Source organism: Telmatherina bonti (assembly GCF_933228915.1).
Source record: "Telmatherina bonti genome assembly, chromosome: 24".
Taxonomy (NCBI): Eukaryota; Metazoa; Chordata; class Actinopteri; order Atheriniformes; family Telmatherinidae; genus Telmatherina; species Telmatherina bonti.
In genome coordinates, this window is record NC_136633.1 from 23,633,891 (window position 1) to 23,657,545 (window position 23,655).

General features: G+C 41.4%; 1 protein-coding gene across 1 annotated transcript in view; it reads left to right on the forward strand.

Annotated features, from left to right (window-relative positions):
* Nucleotides 1-822: 822 nt before the first annotated feature.
* The window catches only part of cfap221 (cilia and flagella associated protein 221), a gene marked incomplete at both ends in the record, with an annotated part of 45,177 nt that continues 22,344 nt past the window's right edge, over nt 823-23,655 (forward strand). The window contains 11 exons of the mRNA XM_079264142.1: nt 823-928; nt 2,300-2,400; nt 4,140-4,226; nt 4,315-4,410; nt 4,737-4,837; nt 5,019-5,122; nt 15,176-15,335; nt 18,804-18,927; nt 19,009-19,135; nt 19,272-19,359; nt 19,566-19,653. Coding sequence (XP_079120268.1) covers nt 823-928; nt 2,300-2,400; nt 4,140-4,226; nt 4,315-4,410; nt 4,737-4,837; nt 5,019-5,122; nt 15,176-15,335; nt 18,804-18,927; nt 19,009-19,135; nt 19,272-19,359; nt 19,566-19,653 — 1,182 coding nt within the window. The remainder of the gene's footprint in view (nt 929-2,299; nt 2,401-4,139; nt 4,227-4,314; nt 4,411-4,736; nt 4,838-5,018; nt 5,123-15,175; nt 15,336-18,803; nt 18,928-19,008; nt 19,136-19,271; nt 19,360-19,565; nt 19,654-23,655) is intronic.

A 23,655-nucleotide genomic window follows, 5' to 3' on the forward strand; every position in this document is an offset into this window, starting at 1 on the left:
TATATATTCTTAATGCTTTTGCACGCAAAATAAAGAGCGTGAATTATAATAATGAATGAATTTATACTCAACAAAATAATTATGAATGTGTTTTAACTTTAATCATACATAAATAAACGAAAATAAGCAAGTTTTACACGCATCTATGAGTTTTATTTTGAAGTGAAATGATGAGCTTCCGGCGTGGTTTCGGTTAGCTTGATGGGGGCTTGATAGACGTTCAGCCAACGGATCAAGTCCCTTCCAACGTCCCTTTAACCCCGCCCTTTTCCCGCCCCCAGCGTCGTCACTATGGTAACAGCTTGAATATCCTTCCATTCACAACATAAACGTGTTCGGACGAAACATATCTCCGTCAGAAAACTACTTTAGCGAGCAAAAAGCAGTAGTTTATCTGTAATATAAGTAAGTTTCCAGTTTTATGAGAAGTTTTAGGTCTGTATAGGTTGAAGACGCTCTTATAAAGTCTACTTCCTCGAAGTTAAAGTGAATTTAAACGAGATGAAAGCTGCAACACACCGCTTTTGTTAGCCTCCTTGTTAATTTTTTAAACTTTATTTTCCTCATTTTGACATCGTAAATTGTTGGTTTTTCTGCATAGACACGGTAGTGTGGTTATAGTTTTTGGTAAATAACTTAAATATACTCAGGAACTGTTGAGGTGAAGACACAAAATAACCCTTTAACATCTCTGTTGTACACTAATGACTGGGTTCTGGGTTTACCTCCAGTAAAAATCCCTAATTCCCAGCTGTCTCCTTGACTCTCCTCCAGCTTTCTGTCTTTTCCCAAATGAGTAGCCAGAGCTGACCTTTCGGCATGATGGAGGGGGCCCTGTTGGAGCCCATCAGGAGGGGGACGCCGCTGCCCCTGAACCAGCTGGTGGAGGAGAGCAGATCCAGCATTCCCAGTCATCTACTGGAAACAAGTACATGTCACCCATCTCCTCTGAACAACCTGAGATAAGCTGTTAAAGCTGACAGATACAGTTCTGCTCATATATATTCCTCTCTATTCATTAAAGAAAAGGCTGAATTTACAACAGTCACTCAAATAACTGGAGACTTAAAAAAGGAAGAATAACTAAAAATTTGCAAACATATAATTTAGAATTATAAGACACTGTTTTCTTTTGTTTTTTTTTAAATTTAATTGAGTTGAAGAAAAACAAATTAGTCCTGGACAAATTAGAGCACTTTTCTTTTGAACAGTAGGACAAATTACCTGTCAACAGGTGCAGAAGTCTGACTGAGAGGAACAGAAAACACCTGACTGGAGCGGAAACATTAAAGGATTGTTCAACTAAATATTAGTTTATGAGTGATGGAATATGTAATCAATTATCTTATTTGTTTCCTTTTTTAAAAAAAAAAATTTCTATTGAAGCATAATTAGAAAATAATGTAATGATTTTCATCAAATTTTTATTTATTATTACTTTAGTCAATTTCATCTTATTTTACAGGCAGCTGTTTTTTTTCCTTCTTTAATGAAAGAGTATGAATAAATATGAGCACAACTGTGATATACTCCTGTTACATGTTGCTTAGAGCAGTTTAAGTATACTGTGTCCTGCTTGTACTACATCTGCCCTTCCAAAGTCTCTATTGTCCATTTTTTGTCTTCCTCAAATTTATCTTTTTACTTGCAGCCATCCTGATTTGCACAATTCTTTTGCTGATTATATAATTATTACTTTTAAAATCCTACCTGCAGAAGAGAATGAATCGCTTATAGTTCTTTTAATTTTAGTTAATTTAGCTGGATGTGTGTTTTCTTGTGCAGAGATATTTAACAGAGGGCTTAATGATACTTTACCACATTAGATTATATTATTTTTGACAGGTTTGAATAAATTATCTTATTTGTTTGTTTTTTAAAATAAATATTTCTATTGAACCAGAATTAGAAAATTATGTAATGATTTTCATAAAATTTTTATTGATTATTACTTTAGTCAATTTTAGCTTATTTTACAGGCAACTGTTTTTTTTTCCTTCTTTAATGAAAGGGTATGAATAAATATGAGCCCAACTGTACCTGTGTTGTGTTACATCCGCTCTGTTAATGTATTTCAGGTGAAGTTTGTATTTTTCTACACTCGTACCGGAGCGTCCAGCTCCGGTCCTTGACGGCTGCAATCCTGCAGATTTTCTTTGTATCCTAACACACCTGACTGAAATTAATCAGTCATTGCGCAGAAAATCCTATGCTATTGGAAGAGGGATACATCAAAATCCTGCAGGACTGAGTTTGGACACCCTACGTACCACTAGTACTTTTTTTTTTGCCTTTATAGAAATCCACACAAAGCTGAGACGCAACGGCCAGATTGAGGCAGAACCCCCAGAGCTTCACTTCAGTGGGTTCAAGCTCGGCGAGAGTTACGTGAAGACCCTGGTGAGGAGAAAATCCTTGGATTTAGGACTCTTTATTTAAAAAAAAAAAAAAAAAAAAAAAACCAAAACATTGATTAGTCCACTTATTCATTAACAGGCTAATGAGAGCTGTTTTTGAAAAAAATACACAGTAAAGAGCTTTTTGCTCAATCTTAAGAGGCCTCAGCTGTAAAGTGGTTTATTGATTCCTCTTCGGTGTGAAATACAGGCGAATATGACAGCGAATAAGTGCTGAAAGAGTGCAGTTTAAGCTCAATTCTGGTTTAAAGTTGCATGAAAATGGTGATTTCTAGATTTAATTACACTTTTATTTAGTTATTAACAATATAAACTCATAATGTTTTACATTTAGTTTAGTCAGCAATTTCTGGTGAAATCCATCCTTTGTTGCATTTCAGGCTTGTAGCACATAAAAAGGCTGGAATCAGAATATGTTACATGTTGTTATTAGATAAAACTGATAGTAACCGGTAGGGGTGGGTAAATCTAATCGAAATATAAAAAATCTGAATATTTTGCTTCACAATTTCAAAATGGATTTTTTGTTTAAAAAGTCAAGTTTTTTGGCAAATAAATAATTATAATTTATCGTGACATTTTTGTCATTTTTATTGTTTTTATTGATCTTTTTTACTTGTCTTCTTGGGCATTATAGCAGCAGAATAATTGTCTGTCTTATTGTGTTGTTTTTTCTTAATTGAAGTCAGTTGAAGTCCTAATTGGTTAAAAAAATCAATTTTTCGGTTAAAAAATCTTTTTTTTTCTCAAATAAATAAGTATAATCCATGATGAAATTTTAGTCATTTTTTATAGTTTTTATTGGTCTTTTTACTTGTCTTCTTGGACATCGTAGCAGCAGAATGATGGTCTGACGACTGTGTTGTTTTTTCCTAATTGAAGTCAAGAAAAATGACGAGCAAAAGAAAGTTTTATACATTTTTTTATTTGGCTTTTAATCTACAAAAATCTGCAATATTAAAGAATTATGATAATCGCAATTTAAATCGAATCAGCACCCAAAAAAAATCAAATCGGGACAAAAGCGTATCGTCACAGCCGTAGTAACAGGTGATTTTAATCATCATTTGGAGTCTTAAAAGTCTTAAAATTTGCATCAGATCTGTTGTTTCATCTGCAAATCTGTATGAAAAACATAAAAGACCACATGCTTCACAGTTCTGCGTGAAAAGGAATTGTTCAGGCGGCTGGCTAATAATGCTTTCATCTTCATCCTTTACATGCAGAAAAATCTTTTATATTCTTTCAAGGTTTTTTTATTTTATGCAAAAAGAAATGTGCAAACCTCCAGTCCTGCAGAAAACACACAAAAGCATCTTTCATCGATACCCAATGGAACCACAGGAAGGACTGCAACATGTTCTGCCTGCAAGACCACATTTTCCACATTTCGCACACATTACAAAGGCATTGCCGAGGAAGAGGAGGGTGAGGGTATCGTACTGCCTGCATGCAGCCCTGACCTTACCTTGCAGCAGCAGGACTGAATAGCAACTCTTGAAATAGTTTTGCTTCATACTTTCTGGCATGAAATCAAAGAAAAAAATGACTTAAATGTATTTTTTGACACCTGGAGAAAGTTTGTTTTCAGTGAATAGCGGTTGATTTTACGCTCTGTGTGCCTGATGAATCGTAAGCTTCAGGAAGATGGAAATTACTCTCAAATGCACATATTTAGATGTAAATAAACAAATTCTCCTCTTTGCTTTTCCTTTGCAACAGAAACTGATAAACATCTCGCCTGAAGTTGTGAATATTCACATAATTCCAACCCAGTCCAAGTACTTCCAGACAACGTACACCAAGAAGGTACTCGCTGTCTCGGATTTGAGTTACTGATTCTGCATGTGCATAAGTCATCATCATCATCCCTCACAATTCAACCGTTTCTGTCAAGTATCGACTCATCCCAGGCCTCGGCTACAGTCTAAAGGTCGCATTCTGTCCAGATGACTGGCGTTACTTCTACGACTGCATCCGTGTCCACTGCAAGGTCAGCTTCCCACACTTTGGATGGCGTTTGTTCCGAAAGTCACTTTTCTTTTTCGTTCCTGAAGCGTTCTGACCGACTCTCAGGAAGGTTTACATGTAGGATAAACGCATCACCAGCCAGCTCCAGTAACACCTCTTATCGCACATCTTACAAAGTCTTGCAAACATTTCAACAAGCAGGAACAATTCCAGGTTGTTTAACTTATCTCTTCTGATGACACATGTCTGTGTTTATCTTAGAGATGTGTCTTATCTGTGTCCGTCTTTTACCCACTCTGATGCTTTGTCTCTGTCTCGTTCTTTCATCCCGCCTACACACTTTCTAAGGGGGAAGAGAACCTGTTAATTCCAGTTCATGCTTACCCTGTCATCGATGACCTGCACGTCCCTCCCCGTATTGACTTAGCAGCCATACCACTTGGACAAAGGTTTGTGTGTGTGTGTGTGTGTGTGTGTGTGTGTGGAGATCTGTGATGGAGGGATTTTGACCTTCTATCTGCCTCAGGTCTTCCCTGTCTCTTTGTATTCTTCAGTACAGCCAAGCGTGCTTCCTTTGGTGTCAAATCATAGAAAATAGTCTCATCATCTTCTTTTCTTCCTGCTCTGTAGCGTCTGCCGCACCATTCCTCTGAGATGCAGCTGTCCCGTTGACTTTGAGTTCCAGGTGTTTGTTGTTCAACCACACGAGGCCTTCACCATTCATCCCCTCACAGGTATGGACTCAGAACGCCTGGGTGTGTTTCCAATTACATTAAAGACGCACAACAGAATTTCTACCATTTTCCCAGTGGCTCACCACCTATCAATGGCTAATTCAGCATCCATCTTGCATCCTACCTGACCTGCTAGCTCTCTCCAGCCAGCACAAGACGATCTTACGACTCTTGTTTTGTCTCTTTCTCTCGTTTAATCTTCTCGCATTTCTTTGCTGAATCATCAACGCTATGTGTTCAAAACAGCCAGTTCCTTATTACACCGCAAAGCGAAACATCACGTCACATCCCGGATGTAAAGTTGTGTTGTGTCAGTTTCTGTGACTCAGAACGCTGCTGGGCCGCAGCTAATCCAGAAAAACACATGATAGATGCCACCGTGTCATCGAACGAGTTTTAAGGTCAGAAAATTACATTATGCAGCTTTGAAACAAAGTAAAGATAAAAAAAGAAGAAGAAAACATCTTAAAAACCTAATTATTGAATAACAAATAAGGACAGTATCCATCCATCCACCTTTCCTCTTGATGCGGAGAAGCAGCGGCTCCACTCTGATCTCCTCCCAGATAACCGAGCTCCTCACCGTATCTCTAAGGGTTAGCCCGGCCACCCTGCGGAGGAAACTCATTTCAGCCGCCTGTATACGAGATCTGGTTCTTTCGGTCACGACCCACAGCTTATAACAATAGGTGAGGGTAGGAACGTAGATCAACTGGTAAATCGAGAGGTTTGCCTTCTGGCTCAGCTCCTTCTTCACCACGACAGACCGACGCAGAGACCACACTACTGCAGACGCCGCACCAATCCGTCTTTCAATCTCACGTTCCATCCTTCCCTCACTCGTGAACAAGACCCAAAGATATTTAAACTCCTCCACTTGAGGCAGGACCTGACCACCGACCCGGAGAGGACAATCCACCCTATTCCGGCTGAGGACCATGGTCTCAGATTTGGAGGTGCTGATTCTCATCCCAGCCGCTTCACACTCAGCCGCAAATCGCTCAAGTGAGAGCTGGAGATCACGACCAGATGAAGCCAACAGGACCACGTCATCTGCAAAAAGCAGGGACCCAATCTTGAAGCCACCAAGCTGGATCCCCTCAACACTTCGGCTGCGCCTAGAAATTCTGTCCACATAAGTTATGAACAGAATCTGTGATAAAGGGCAGCCTTGGCGGAGTCCAACCCTCACCAGAAACGAATCCGACTTTCTATCGGCAATGCGAACCAAGTTCTGACACCTGTCGTATAGGGACCGGACAGCTCGTACAAGGGGGTCCGGTACCCCATACTCCCGGAGTACCCCCCACAGGAGCCCCCTGGGTACACGGTTGAATGCCTTCTCCAGGTCCACAAAGCACATGTAGACTGGTTGGGCAAACTCCCATGCCCCCTCCGGGACCCCAACGATGGTATAGAGCTGGTCCACTGTTCTGCGACCAGGACAAGAACCACTCTGCTACTCCTCAATCGGAGATTCGACTATCCGGCGGACCTTCCTCTCCAGAACCCCTGAATAGACTTTACCAGGGAGGCTGAGGAGTGTGATTCCCCTGTAATTGGAACACACCCTCCGGTCCCCCTTCTTAAAAAGGGGGACCACCACCCCAGAGTGCCAGTCCAGCGGCACTGTCCCGGATGTCCATGCAATGCCGCAGAGGTGTGTAAGCCAGGACAGCCCCACAGCATCCAGAGCCTTAAGGAACTCCGGGCGGATCTCATCCACCCACAGGGCCTTGCCGCCAAATAGCTTTTTAACCACCTCAGCAAGTTCAGCCCAGAGATAAGAGAGTCCACCCCTGAGTCCCCCAGCTCTGCTTCCTCATCGGAAGACGTGTTGGTAGGATTGAGGAGGTCTTCGAAGTATTCCCTCCACCGACCCACTACGTCCCGAGTTGAGGTCAGCAGCTCCCAATCTCCACTGTACACAGTAGGGCCTGACCGATATGGATTTTTTTGATACCGATACCGATATAAAGACTTTAGAGCAGGTCTATAGCCGATATAATGGCTGATAAATTCATCCACCAGAAAAAAATTAAAAAATATTATTCAAAGAAAAAACACTACATTCTAAGCTCATCCTTAAACTAAAGTCTACCTGTTAGACACTATGAACTATCTAAATTATTCACCGATTTAAAAAAATGTAAATACGGTTTTCTTATTCCACAGTGCCTACATACCATCACTGTTTTATCAGCTGACCTTTTTCCTTCTTCATCGTATTTGACAAGGGAACCAAAGTGTTCCCACACAGGGGATTTGAATGAACTGAGGCGTTTAAGTTCCTCCGCTTGCCATGACCACGCTTCACTTGTGTGGAACGATTATGCACGCAGCTTTCTTTTTTTTTTCTATATCAATCCGCAGATCACCCCAGCTCTGCGATGGACTGGCGAGCTGTCCAGGGTGTACCCTGCCTGTCGCCCAAAAGCCAGCTGGGATAGGCTCCAGCTTCCCCGTGACCCTGAACTGGATTAAGCGGTTTAGAAAATGAATGAATGAATCCGTGGATCACGTGTGTGCTGAACTGTAGATACTGATCCGAACGGATCGCGGATCAATGATGATCCATTGCACCACTAATAATAACAAGTATTCAGAAGTTGTGTAAATGGCACGCAGCCACCAACTTTCACACATGTTCACGAGGCTAAACACTAAGCACTGCATTACTTGCTGCAGCGTGGCCACGAGGCACGCAATGACAAGTTTGTAGAGAATGTAAGAGGGAAAACATAACTGTGTTTGTTTATATAACATTTCAACTTACCAGTGACAAAATATAAAATGCTCGTGAGCAGACTTGACTTTACTTGGCTCAGCATCTATGCCTTTTACCGTCCGGTTTGCTCTGTCTCGGCTTCCACGGTAGACAGCCATAAGCAAGGATGACCCCGCCCCCGCTACTTATCCAGCAGATGGCGCCCATAACACATGGGCGCCATTGTTGGGCCTGCCAGATCTGACTGGCTTCCTCCCCCACCATCTGAGCTAACTCACCCCCAGGTGGTGGTCAGTTGACAGCTCCGCCCCCCTCTTCACCTGAGTGTCCAAGGCATGTGGCCGCAGGTCCGACAATACGACTACAAAATCGATCATCGAACTGCGGCACAGGGGGTCCTGATGCCAGGCGTACATATGGACACTCTTATGTTGGCACATGGTGTTCGTTATGGACAATCCATGACGAGCACAGTCCAATAACAAAATGCAATTTGGGTTCAGAGGTGGGGGGGACCATGCCTCCCAATCACCTCCAGGTCTCACTGTCATTGCCCACGTGAGCATTGAATTCCCCCAGCAGAACAATGGAGTCCCTGGAAGGAGCACCCTCCAGCACTCCCTCCAAGGACTCCAGAAAGGGTGGATACTCTGAACTGCTGTTTGGTGCATAAGCACAGATAACAGTCAGAACCCGTTCCCCCACCCGAAGGCAGAGGGAAACTACCCTTGCATCCATCGGGGTAAACCCCAACGTGCAGGCACCAAGCCGGGGGCTGATGAGCATGCCCACACCTGCTCGACGCCTCTCACCATGAGCAATTCCAGAGTGGAAGAAGGTCCAGACCCTCTTGAGGGTACTTGTTCCAGAGTCCAACCATATCTAGCCGGAACCGCACAACCTCAACCTCAACCTCGTGCACAAGCTCAGGTTCCTTCCCCACCAGAGAGGTGACGTTCCACGTCCCTAGAGCCAACTTCTGCAGCCGGGGATCCCTGCCCCTTGCTGCCACCCAGCTCACATTGCACCCGACCCCTACAGCTCCTCCCGCAGATGGTGAGCCCATGGGAGGTGGGGCCCATGTAACCTTTTCGGGCTGAGCCCGACCGGGCCCCATGGACAAAGGCCTGGCCACCTGACACTTGCTTTCGTGCCCCACCCCCAGGCCTGGCTCCAGAGGGACCTGGTAACCCACCTTCCAGGCAAGGGAACGTTTATGCCCATGTTTGTCGTCATCATAGAGGTCAATGAGATGTACTTGGTCTGGTCCCTCCCCTTGACACTTGGCAACTGGCAACATAATTGCTGGGATCTTAGGGACACACAAACCCCTCTACCACGATAAGGTGACAGCTCAGGGAGGGGTAAAGGTAATATTCATTCATTCATTCATTCATTTTCCGAACCGCTTATTCCAATTCAGGGTCGCGGGGAAGCCGGAGCCTATCCCAGCTGGCTTTGGGCGACAGGCAGGGTACACCCTGGACAGCTCGCCAGTCCATCGCAGGGCCACACAGAGACGAACAACCACTCACGCTCACACTCATTCCTAGGGGCAATTTAGAGTGACCAATTAACCTATCATGCATGTGTTTGGATGGTGGGAGGAAGCCGGAGTACCCGGAGAGAACCCACGCATACACGGGGAGAACATGCAAACTCCATACAGAAAGGCCACTGACCAAACCAGCCAAGGATTGAACCAGTGACCTTCTTGCTGTGAGGCCACAGTGCTAACCACTGCGCCACCGTGCAGCCCGTAAAGGTAATATATGAATGAAAATAAAACAAAAATGTCAATAAAAATTAATAATTTAATCAGTTGAATTATTACAACACAAATAAATTTATAGTTTGTCTCAAATTTGCCTCAGTGGTTCGAAAGCGGTTTAATAATTAAATATATAACACGGCGATGTTGCTAGCTACGTGTCCCACATCATTCATTTCAACAATTTAAGATACGAACTTTGTAGTAAGCAAACTGACATTTCTACTCTTCAGTGATGAGCTCGTTCATGTCGGCGTTTTAGCGTTTAGGGGATGTGCTGTGATGAAATAAATAAAGCGTAACTCTGGTGAGGATGCTGAAGAGTCAGAGCTTCACCGCCTGCGGCTTGCTCAACATACAGCCACGCTTGTCCAAACTGGTACAAAGACACGTGCGCTCCGGTGATCTCTTCACGCCACTGACTTCCTGTCAAGCTCAGGATTTATTTTAAGATTCTTTTATTTGTTTTACGTGTCTGAATGGACTGGTCCCAGAATACCATTCTGATCTGATTGTAGTGCATCGGCCCTCCAGAGCGCTTCGTCCAGCCTGGCAGATGCACTTAGAGCTTCCTTGATCTCACTTAGAAACTGGAGACAGAGCCTTTGCAGCTGTGGTTTCCAGTGAGGAACAGGCTGCCTTTGACTGTACCGTCTGCAAACAGTCTGCCAGCTTCCAAATCCATTTGCCTCGGTCTCCGGCTGAGTTCAGGCTCCCTGTTGGACTTTTGTTACACCTGGATGTGTTGTCCCCGTTTTTATTGTTATTGGTTTGTGTAAAGCACTGGTGTCACACTCCCGTCGTCGAGGGCTGGTATCCTGCAGCTTTTTCATTGTCTCCATGTTCCAACACACCTGACCGTAATGAATAAACAGACTGACAAGAAGCTGCTGGATCTATTTTATTTGAATCAGTTGTGTTGGTAGAGAAAAACTACAAAAACCTGCCGGATATCGGCTCTTAACGGCCCGGTGTAAAGCAAAGCCACTTCGGAGGCTTTGACTGTACAAATGTGCCACATAAATAAAACTTAAGGTGACAAAAATACTTGTTTTGTTACTCAGACGACGACTGCCTCTACATCCTGCTTCCAACGAGATCCCGTGTCTCTCGAGGAAGCAGGAAAAGAAGAATGTAAAAATGCTGCAGAAGATAAAGGTCGAAGCTGTTGCTGGTTAGCAGATGTAGTTTCTGCTTCTACTGCCTCAGTACTCTGAGCAGCCGAAGGAGAGCGCCTCATTGATGGAGCCATTGAATTTTCCAGGGACCCAATCAGATCATCCTCTCCAATCCAATCCAACCCACTTTATATCGCACATTTTATAAATGTAGAGTTTCCAAAGTGCTGCACAGAATAAAACAAAACCAATGTTACAATACTAAAATATCAGTAAATACAAAGTAAAAAGCTTAAAATCAATCCCAATAAACAGTTAAAATCCAACAAATGATTTAATAAAATGAAATGAAATAAAAAAACAGGGCCAGTTTCTGCTGGTCTGGGCCCGCTTGGGCCTGTTCTCCCTGACCGCGGGGGACTCCGGCTGGGGCTCCCCTCCGTTGCCTTCTGGGTGAGTCCATAGCTAGCTCCGGGGTGGGGTGGTTGGATCCTGTTTGTTGGGGGTGGCTGCCGGTCACCTGGGTCTCGGGGTCCTCCTGGCCTGCTTCTTGCCTTTGTGTGGGTGGGGTCACATTGGCATGATCACTCTTCTCTGAACACGTTCCACTCTGTATGTTCTGCATGTGACACAGTCACTGAGTTGTGTGCAGGATTGTTTGCTAACAGCAGCTTATTTTCTTTGTCTCCCATTAATATTTAACCTGATAGTTTATGGTGCTCTTGACACTTGATAGTCTCATCCTCTGCAGGGGGAATAAGAATCTAAGATTAGCCTGTTTGTGTCTATGTGTGTGAATATGTAGGTACATGCGTCTATATAGGCAAATGCGTATGGGTGTATATGCTTGTCTGTATTTTCTTTCATTCTCTTTCTATCTCTCTCTTTTTCTCGAAGTGTTTTCTTTCTCTTTCCCTTTATCTTACTGTTGCTCCTATCCTCTCTGGTCTGGTCCAGCAGGGCATTGTACAGTTTAGGTCCAACCACAGAAAAGGCCCCGTCCCCCCGAGTTTTAAGCCTTGTCTTTGGGACCATAAGCTGGCCCTCTGACCTCATCTGTAATTTGGATGAGGTCCGAAACGTATTTATGGGCCAGTCCATTTTAACGCCTTAAAAACAAACAATAAAATCAACTCTAAAACCAACAGGAAGCCATGCAAGAATTGGAGAGATGTATTTATGTTTTTTGGTACCTGTTAAGAGGCGCGCAGCAGCATTTTGGACTAACTGCAGTTGATAAAGTGCTCTGTGATTAATACTACAGTAAAGTGCGTTGCAGTAGTCCAGACACGAGGAAATAAAAGCATGCATGACACGCTCAAAATCAGAGAAGGATAAAAAGATTTAAGTTTAGCTAAAACGCAAAGATGATAAAAACTACTTTTCACAACCCTATTAACTTGTCTATAAGTTTAAGATCTGAGTCATCTCGCCCAGGTTGGTGGCTATGGGTTTGCTGTCGAGGGCCCAGGTCAAGCAAAGATCTCTGTGGGTCCCGGGATCTCCCTACATTGAAAACCTATCCTGATAACATCAGAGATGTATCCATCCATCCATTTTCTTCACCGCTTAGTCTAATTTAGGGTCACGGGAAGCTGGATCCTATCCCATTACATCCCAGCCAGGCCACCAGTCCATCACTGGTGATGCATGTCTTTGGATGGTGGGAGAAAGCCGGAGAGAACTTACACATACACGGGATGAACATGCAAACTCCCCATGGAACAGCCATGTTTGAACCTCCCCCTAGCCGAGGCTCGAACCAGTAAGGCCACTGGCTAACAACTCCAGCACCATGCAGCCCATCATGATAGTTTTTCATTTGTAGTTTTCCTTTTTCCTCTCAGACTGAGAAGAAAAGCCACCAGTAAGAACAAGGCAGCAAACTCTTCCTCTAAAGCTCCACACACTACTGTGTTACATAAGTCATTACAGGACATGAAGAATGCCACCAGTTTCCCCACACTGACAGAAAGCAGCATTCATGGTCTGGAAAGCATCATAACAGATGGTGGAAAAAAGCACTTGGGATCTGGATTACTGCTTGCTTAACTCTGAGAAGAAGAGATACAAATGAGTGTCCCCTTTTGGAAATGCCCCGATGCCCTTCCTCTTTTCTCCTCCCTTCAACACAACAAGAGGCCAACACACTTCCAAGTTTTCAACCTTTATTTCTCCATGAACGGGATCTTAGAGTCACATTTTCACACCAGTCTGATGGGAGACTAACTGTGTTATGTTAAACATAGATTATATGTTTGATTATCTATTTATTTGGAAAAATTATCCAACATTTTAGAACTGAGTACTAAAAGTATCTGAACCTGGTTTAACAGTTAATCTGAAGATGGAAATATGTGGAATCCAAGGGGAGTCTTTCAGGGTTAGGTATAGATTATTATGCTCCCAACAAGGTCTGTAAGGTCTGATAGTGTTGCAGGACCGGAGCAAAGAGTTGGAAGGTTATGAACCAACCACACAAGTTGAAACATAGTTAATCAATTTTCAGCTTTATTGGTCTAGCGCCACTTCACAACAACATCATCTCAAGGCACTTCACAAACACATCAGTCTGAGCCAGTTCATAATAAATAGCCTAGTTAAGAGAAATCTAGATTGCAGAGTCTTGACTTTGACACGATCCCCCATCCTGAGCTACATGAGACGACACTGGAAAGGAAAAAAACTCCCCTTTAACAGGAAGAAAAACCTCCAGCAGAACCCGGCTCAGGGAGCCATCCATATCCGTGCCATCCAGAGCAAGTGTAGCGTTTAGCCGCTTGGTTCAAGAGAGAACTGCAACTTTATTTATAATGCACTTTAACCCATGAAGTCCATTTAAAAAAAAAAAAAAAAAAAAAAAAAAAGTTATTCATTTATACCTTTTGACAAAATTTTTAAAAAAAGGAACAAAAGTTTTTGGAGATATTTACTATTTATGACCATGTGATATGTCAACATTTTTATAGTGTAATGTTCTGCTTTCTGGTGTCCATTAAGGAGCCAAAAATCAGATTGTATTTCACAGGATTTTGAGCAAAGCTTGTACCATGAAGTGATGCCAAATGTCTCAGAAATTGTTTGTATCACATATGTCACGCTGGGGTCTTAAAGGTTAACATAACAAAGTTGACCAAAGTGTCAGAACGTTAAAAGATGTGAACTGTTAAAATAATCGACATATAAAACAACATTAAACAATGAAAAGCTCAGCTTTGATAAGCTCATCTTCATCTTTTCCCTCCTGTTTAATATTTTATGCATCTTTAACGTCTCATAGAACAACATTATAAATAATGTTTGCTGCTTTGTTTACCAACGTTGTCAAATCACCAGCTTGCATTATAAATCCTGTTTGAAGCTTTACTGTGACCAACACAAAACATCCCAGTTCAAACCACTCCGTAGAAGTGGCCATTTTCTCTACAGAACCTGCTCCCGGCAAGCCATGAAGGGGCCAGCTGGGCTGCAACAGCATCCAGGTGGCTGCAGATTTAGAGGTGACCTGTGGCTCAATGCTGGTGAGACACAAGTCAGGGTTTCATCAGACTGGTTCTACTGGGTTAGGGGGTATGCTGTGAAGGGACCAAAAAGCCCTAATGAACCCAAGACGGATCACTGAAGATCATCCATAAGATGCATCTTTCATCCAGTATTTATACTTAGTTTTATTCTTTTCATGAATTTTACATCATTTTCAAACTCGCATCTTTAACTCATCAACTCGGTTGTTACCATTCAGGATAGATTCTTCCATCCTTCGCTTATTTACAACGACATATGGACATGCCCAGATCATGCCCTTCATTCCAGCCGCAATTAGACTGTTTCATATTAATCTTTAATTTAGTCTATATATCTTTTTTTTAAAGGAACTGTTGGACCACCCTGAATTTTCCCCCAGGTTTGTTTCCATTAAAAATCTGTCTTAATATATTTACCTCTACAAAGAAGGTTATGTTTCTACCGGTGTTTGTCTGTTTTTTTGTGTTCAAGATAACTCAAGTTATGGATCCTACTGGTCTGCTGGTCTGCTTGATTGGATCCCAGTGGTCTGGTTGATTTAATCCTAGTGGTCTGGTTTATCAGATCCAAGTGGTCTAGTTGATCCGATCCTACTGGTCTGGTTGATCGGATCCCACTGGTCTGGTTGGTCTTATCCTACTGGTCTGGTTGAATCCGTGTATTTATTTATTTTATTCACATAACCCCAAACGAAGCGAACTTTCCAAGCAAACGGCCTGGGATCCAAATCAAAAAGGCTGATGTAAATGTGCCTTTAACCAGTTTAAGCAAGTTGCTTGGAGGTTCTGTCTGTTGGTAACAAGTTTCTACCCTTCTAGCTGTAACTGAGGTATTTAGATACAACACTCTCGCAGCTAGATAACCACACAAGTAAACAACTCTGGCTTGAAATCACTGACTTGTTCTTCCAGGTGTGATACCAGCCAGTGGTGAAGCCATGATCACTGTGACCTTCAGTCCTCTCCAGTATGAGACTTCTCAAGTCACCTTCCAGCTGGTCGTTTCACAGTTCAACACCAAACCTTACCTGTGTACCATCACCGGGAGCTCAGCACCAAACTTAGCCCTCAGGTAAAAATACAGCTATATGTGTGAGGTCATTGCTAAGTAAAGTATCAGTAGGTGTCCTGTTAGCATGTGCCACAGTGATGCATTAAATGTACACAGAAATCACAGATTCCAACATCTGAAATCAAAGAGTATTGTGTTTTTATTCTACACTGTCACTTTTTCTGTCTTATCTCAACATGATCTGATACTCTGACCATCCCATTTCCTCGTTCCATATCAAGCTCACAACCTTCGTGCAGCTGAAGCAGACTAACCTCCAGTTGCACCCATCAGCGTTTCTTTTCTGTCCTTCTGTAATAAAAACCAACCAAACTGAGCGAGGGTAAAAACATGCATGCAACTGGATTCACAGAAAAGGGCCTTGTGTGATTGGAAGATCTCATTTATTCTTTTTCCGGCCAGCACAAGACCGAATGTTAGATTCTGTTCCCATGAGAGCGAGGGTGCTATCCATCACGCAGCAGCAGCTCCTTCCACTGCGCTGTCTGGTGTTATCTTGGCCAAAAGTTAATAATTCATGAAAATAACTTGGTAGCTGGTGCAGCGATATCAAGATAGATATGCTTCGCAATGGATGTTTAGCATATAAAACACTCCTGCTTGTTGTTTCCCACAGTGGAACCAAAGAACAGATGAGATATGTGCATGTGAAAGATAATAAAAAGTGTGCTGCAACCATAGTGAAGCAATGTCAGACACTTGCTTGTTTCTGATGGCACCCGATTGGCTTATCTGGTACAGATGGAGGGTTTTATCCTCCTCATATCTTAATGAGCGCGCTTCTGTTGATATATTACATTTAATGTTGTTTAATGAAGGCACTGTATCATAAATCCTTAAATAAATCTTGTTGGCACAGCATCAGAGACATTTTAAGTCAAGTCTGCAGCCATGTGAGACTAAAATTATTGAGGTCTTTTGCACTTGAATCAAAGAATAAGGAAGAGACTGGAATTACCTAATAGGTGAACTCAGTGTTCAGCCTCTGTCCACCGTCCCCCACAGTATTTTACTCATATATCACAACATCAACACCTTTTTAAACTAATCCATCTTCATATTAGACCTAATCCTGCTGCTCTTACATTCATGCAGGGAAGATATGACACATCATACAGCTGAATAATCACTATTTAGATGCTTTCATTTGTAGACTTTGTTCTATTTACTTTGACATTTTTTCCCCTGTCAACTTAATTTATTTTTCAAGGGTACATAGATTATTTTGCATCATATTTTTTAAAACGAATGTTGGAACATTAAAACTTTAGCCATATTATAATGTTGCAGTTCCTTTTAAAAGATCTTAAGGGGCATTTTTGTTTTGTGGATGCTAAATGATGAACGGTTTTAGTCACTTTGTTACATTTTTTCTGCAAACATGCTAAAATGAAATGAAATTGCTAAAAAATACATTTTTTAATTTAATTAAGAAATGCATTATTAATCAGAAATGAAAGTTTTAATCAGATTAAATCGCATTTTGAGGGAATCTTAATTTTAGGATGTCAGTTGATAAAGGGTTTTATCTACTTTGTCCCATTTTTTCCAACAAACATTCCCCAATAAATAAATAAAATAAAATAAAAATTTAATTTAATTTAATTTAATTTAATTTAATTTAATTTAATTTAATTTAATTTAATTTAATTGTATAAACTTTATTTATACCCAAAGCGAAATTGCAATGGAGTGACGGGAGTTCTTTTGTTTTTTTAAATCTTCTTTTGTTTTAATTTTATAATTAGAATAGTCATGTCTAATAATATTCAATGCCTTTTCTTTCAGCTTTGTTTGTAAAATATCAGTTCAGTCCTCTTAAGACACTTTAACATCTAATTACTTAAACAAATCCACTAAATGATTAATTTAAACATTTTTTCTTATTATTAAAAGGGTAGCTATGGAAACTTTGATGTGTTTTTAAATAGTCTGGTGAATCATCCATTATGTTAAGCATCTTGCACACTGTAATGGGAACAGGTGTGGGTGGAAAGCTAACTTGGTAGCTACGTAGGAAAAACGTGGCGATAAGTAACTCACAAACACACTGGTACTGGATTCCACAGTGCTCTTGATTTATTAAACTTATCAACCTTACAAAGCCCGGTTGGACGGCTACTGCCTCGTCATACATGTATAAAACAGAAGCTACACAACCCACCTATTACCACGAGATTGGAAACCAAAACGAGCAGAGCGTTCTTCTAGAAAGATGTCCATCCATTCTCCACGAGGCGACGTCCCAATCTGCTGGGTGCTGTGATGACGTCACTAATAGTGGACAGCTAAAGTGTTCATAAAGGGCCATTCCACAATTACAACTGTTACATTACAGTCAGCTGCAGAGTCATCCTCAACACCCTGGATCAGTCTGTTTAGGTTTCTGTAAGTCTCTGGCTCTGACGCTGCCTCCCCCAACAGATCCTGCAACAGTACAGAAACGTCATCATTGGATGGTTTAAAGCATTGTTTTTCCCTTCATAACTCTGTTGGAGTCCAGTCGGGATTACAGGATCTACTCATACCCCCTTCTTCCTCTGCAATGCCTTTGGAATTTGGTTTAACATGGAAAAACATGAGGACTTAAAGGCAACAGTCTGGCTAGTCCTCTTCGCCACCCATAAAAACATAATGGAAAACTGATCCACCATTCGGCTATGTTGGTACATCCCAGGTGCCTGCTAGCACAGGGAAGTTATCGCCACCCCCGGACCACGTTAAAGCAAAGCTTCTTTTAGGGACAGAGGGTTAAAAGTCATATGTTGTGTTTTTAAACAATTCACAGATTTTTCTTACACGCATTTTGACAAACTTAAAATCCCTCCGTTGCCACCTGTTGAAATAATATAACTTTACTTCTCTGCGGACTTTTAGCTCAGGCCATTCGTAGACGTACATTGCTCCTCCAACAAGCCTGTTTTGGGATGTGTTGAGGCAAGTGAGGCATGCTTTTCCTTTTTTTTTTTTAGAGCTTTAAATGGACTGGCCCCTCAATACATTACTGAATGCCTCCTGATTTACACCCCAGTTCTCACTCTGAGGTCTCAGGGCCAGTCCCAGTTTGTGGTGCCAAAGACAAGACTTAAGACTAGAGGGGACAGGGTGTTCTCCGTAGTCGGTCCTAGACTATTTTTTGGCTTTTAACACTATGAGTTGTGTGGTCCGCTGTGTCTTTTATTTGTTTTATTTTTCCTTTTAATTATTTTATTGGGTATTTATTTATTTTTAATTGTTTTACCTGTTTTTATTATTTTAACGACATTATTTCATTTTATTTTTATTTTGGTATATTCGACTTTGTGCACCACTTTGGTGACATTGTTTTTAAAAATGCGCTTTATTAATAAAGTGGATTGGATTGGATGACAAGTGGAAGTGACTGTGCTTTAAAAAATGACGTTTGATTGACGAGACAGTGAGAATTATCTTGGATTGATTGGCAGTCTTGATCTTTCTGCTGGATAGCTGGCTGGAAATAAAGATGGGCCGTAGAGATGCAGGACCTGCAGATCACAGAGGACCTCGACCTGCCATCCAAGTGCCTCGCCGAAGCAAAACCAGATCAGCCAAGGAGGCTGATCAGTCAGAGGTAAAGCCAGCGAACAGAGAGGAAGTCCTCATATTTACTTTATCTACACAACAGCTGGTTCTTTCTTTCCTTTCCCCCCAGACACTGAGAGATCAGGGTGATGTTAAGCATGGACTAACACCCTCACTGGATGTCTGTACCCCTGCAGGGGTGGCAAAGATGCTGATAAAAGACATCAATAAAGTCGGCTCGAAAGATCTGCAGCAAGGTAGATGTAACACAGGGATTTTACTCTTAAAGCTGAAGCACAAATCTATCAGATTTCTTCTTTTGTATCTAGTAAATTTGTCACTTTAGTTCTTTAAAACTGTAAACCCGTGTATGATGTTGGCACCTCTTGGCAGCACTGCAGAGCCGCGAGATGAAGGAGGCTCTTTTTATAAAAAAGGTCCAAGAAGCTGTGATGGGGGAACAAGCCAATCATCTGAAATGGTCGGTTTCAATCCTGTTAAATTCAGCTTTTTTCTTTAACTTCCACTGAACTTTGAAGGGTAAACTCGTTGCTATGGAGACAGACAATGTGAAAGAAAAGCAAAAGCAGTTCAGTTTGAGAAAAGGATTGGTTTATTTTTTTCTTCTTCTTTTGTTCTAAAACTTAAATTCCCATACATATATTGTTGTATTTCTGTGTCCTCCAGGAAAGTTCACCTGGGTATGGATCCCATGTCTCAGCAGAGCATGACTCAGGTAGTGGAGGACAGAGAAACGGCTCGGCATGAATACACGGTGAGATTCTCTAAATTATGTAGACTTTCTGTTTAAGAGCTTTGAATCTTTGTCATGTTAAGGGAATTTGTGGCATTTTGAGATGTATTTATCATGGCTGGGATTGTTCCCTACCCTTAAAATTGGAAAGGAAGGGTGTGAAATTGTTGAATTTCATCCATATGTTGTGCATTTTACTGTGTGAGTTGTTTTTGTTACATAATGAACAGGGCTGGGCGTTGTGTAACAGAAATCATAGATGATTATATGGAATATATGTGTTAATATCTTCATTTTTCTTGTAAAGGAACACCAAAATGACACCTATGATTTCTTCTTTCTGTAAATGATTCTATGTTTTTCTTGTTTGTTTGTTTGTTTATCTCTCAGAACTTCATGGTTTTATTAACTTCCTGAGGCCCTCTGAAAATAATTCTAAGACAACGCAAACTTTATTTTGAGATAAACTGTACTGTCTAATCCTAGAGGAAATGATAATTATATTGATATGATTTAAAATCTCGAGATATTGCCCAGCCTTTGTTTGGTTTTATTTGTTGGGGACTATGCACAAAAAACATGAGTAATTAATGTACCAGATTTAGCCAGCAGCTAACTTTCATCCAGCTCTAGAGTGGCTACACAAATAAATACAATCAAATTAAATAAAAAAAACAAAACAAAAATCCACTTCAATCAAACTCTTATAAAACATTCAAATGGATTAACCGTCCCATTAAATGTTTTACCCAAAAGTTACATCCGTCAAAATTCAAGAATTAATAGAAATGAGAAACAACTAAAGATTATAAAAATACAGTTTATAGGCTCTAATGTTAAAAGTACTAGTTGAGAAAAGCCATTTCTTAGTTTCACCTGAAAAATCTGTCTTTGTTTTCAAGGCACCTGGAAGTTGTGACTTAATGTCAAGATTTTGGCCTCTAATAACATTTTTCAAAATAAGCAACAATGTCACCTAGAGTTTGAAATCAGAACCGCATTCCAACAAAAAAACATGGAGAGCGTTCTCCCTGTTTCCTTTGGAGAGTCACGTAGGTTGCTAGTTGATGAGAAGACGGAGAACATAGTCGAAGAAAAATAGCTGGACACTGGAGTCAACCAGTCTACAACGGTTTTTCAGAGAAACTCTCAGGTTTGGTTGTTTGTTTGTTTTCTTTTTCTTTAGGCCTTTTTTTGGCCAATCAAACTTACAAAGAATCCAGACCATGTCGCCTTTAATTACTGTTAATTCTTACGTTTACATGGGAGTTTTAATTCCGAATAAAAGTTAATTCCGCTTTACACTGATGAAAAACGACCATGTAAACACTTAATTCCTAATGCAAATAAACTTACTTCCGATGTAAGTGGCTGGTTTATTTGCATTTTAATTCCAAACTATTTAATTACTGTGTCATGTAAACCTTAATTCCTCTCTAACTTAATCCCGGTCATTCTGCACATGCTCGTTATGTTGTCCTGTCCCGATGTTTTGCCTCCTGTGTTTAGTGGTCTGTCTTTCGTTTCCTTTTCAGTTGCTGCAAAAAGTGAAGTAGTATGCTCGCGTTGAGCTGGTACTTCAAAATTATAATAAAAATAGTGGCAAAACTGGTACCCATTACGTAGTTTTTACAAGTTATGACTGAAAAGATGAGAAGCAGGGAGCGAATTTTGTTTATTTCCGGTATACGTCACGTGCACCCTCCCAACCTATTGCCGTAAGTAAGGACGTGTTTCATGTAAACCTCCATTCGGAATTATTATTTTTATGTAAACTCGTAGGAGAATACGTTAATTCCAAATGATTTAATTCCAAATTTTAATTCCGAATTAAAAAAGATCATGTAACCGTACCCATTGACTGAGTTCACAGGAATTCGATGTGAGGATAATCGGGACTGTTATCGTTGGTTTGGGAAGCATCTTTGGTGTAAATAAATGTGTACTCTTCACACATACAATACAACTCACTGAGCCTTCTTCACGTAAAAAAGATGGTCGTTGACAACAAAAAAATGACAGAGTTGCTCCTATGGACCACTGAGGCTTCCATATTTCACTGAGATGCTCTAATCGTTATACAGAACTTTGGCTAATCGTTAGCACCTTCTAGAACTTGGTTATGCTTGTGTCTAACACATCCATTTTCTCTATTTGTTTTTATTTACATTATTGTGTTCATTTCAACTTGTTTAAAACAGAACAGACTTGTGATTCCATGTGCAAGTACAGTATGTGAGCATTAAAACTTTATAACATAACTTTTTGATGCACTTTTGACTTCAAAGCCCTCTCTAGCACATTATAAAGATTCTCCAAGGGGTTCAGGTCTGGACTCTAGTGGCCAATCCATCTGTGAAAATTATGCCCCCTGTTCCCTGAACAACTCTTTCACAATCTGACCCTGATGATTCCTGTCATTTTCATCTTGCAATATGGCTGTGCCATCAGGGAAGATGGAAACTGAAGCCTTTTTCTCTGGTCCACACAGCGATTGTCTTACAGTGTGTTAAGACCAAACGCGTTTTGAGCGTCAAAACTGTCCAAACACTGAACACTCGACGCTGGTCACTAAACTGTCACTTTTGTGTCCAACGCCCAAAACGCTCCTGACGCTCCTGCCGTGTTTGCCGCTTGTCTGGAGTGAGTGGCAAACGCGGCGAAAAAGATATGAGGGAAAGGCAGAGCTTTTCTTCCGGTCAGTCTCCAGAATGTGGGTGTTTCTTTTTCAATATATATACGGAGCTACCGATGGAGCAGCTCTTTGGCGGAGTTTGGTGCAGCTGAAATTAGCCAAAACTGGCAACACTGACAGGGTCAGTTAGGGCCGTTATAAGCGCGTCAAGGTGCCTATGTAAACCTGTTGTCTTGTTTAGTCTGAACACACCATCATTGCTACTCAGCTGTTCAGTCTTGGTCCCTTGAGTTCCCTTCTCATTGTTCGTGTGAAATGTTCTTACTTTCTCCAATAAACACACAGTTCTACTGTTGTTTTTCTTCCATCCGATTTCAACAAAACTTCAAGAGAGATCAGCAATCACCATCATGTCAGATTTTTTTTCGACATTTCATTCTGAAAGACGATGGTTTCCCACTATCCTTCCAGTTTTAATAATGCAACAGACAGTTTTTAACCCTGTTTTCATAGTTTCTGTATCTCCTTAGATGTTTCTCTGCTTGATTCCATGACCATGCAATGCGTCTTCCCACATAATTGTCTAAGAAACAAAAAGCTACTTGTTGCATCATCCATCCATCCATTTTTTTCACCGCTTGTTCCAAATAAGGCTCGCAGTGAAGCTGAAGCCTATTCCAGCTTTCATTGAGCAAGGGGCAGGGTACACCCTGGGCAGGTCGTGTTGTAGTGTAGGACGAATAAGGACCCAAGTGCAGATTGGATATGGATACTAGGAAGGGTTTATTGTTTTCCTGGGCAGAATGGTACGTGGCCAGGCAGGCCGGTTGACGGGCAGGCAGGCAAGAATCACGCACTGGTGACAGAACACCAATTGTTAGACAAGCTGTTTGAGTCCTTAGGCCGAAATGCTGCAATGGCCGAGTGCTGTTACCACTGATGAAACAACAATCAGGCGATGACTGGTGAACTGAGCTGGCCTTTTATCTTGCTGCTGCTGATTTCCTGATGAGAACCATGTGTTGACTTGGTTGCCAGGGAAACAGGCACACCCACTGCAGCACAGGTCATAGCAGGAACCACAACAGGTTGCTAGTCTATCACATACATGTTGCATCAGTTGGGGCCAATACCTTGTTGCAGGTGAACGATGATCCCTCACGCAATTGTTATCCAATAGGGGACTCCAGCGTATTTGCTTTGTTAAATCTTGTCGTGACTTCTTTTGGCCAAGCAGAGTATGTTGTTGTACATCTGACATTTTAAGGCCTGATAAGAGCGACATGTATTAATTTCCTCCGTTTAGGAAGTTAGGTTTTCACCAGTGTTTATCTGTTTGTTTGTTTGTGTTTGAGATGACTCAAAAAGTTATGGATGGATTTTCATGA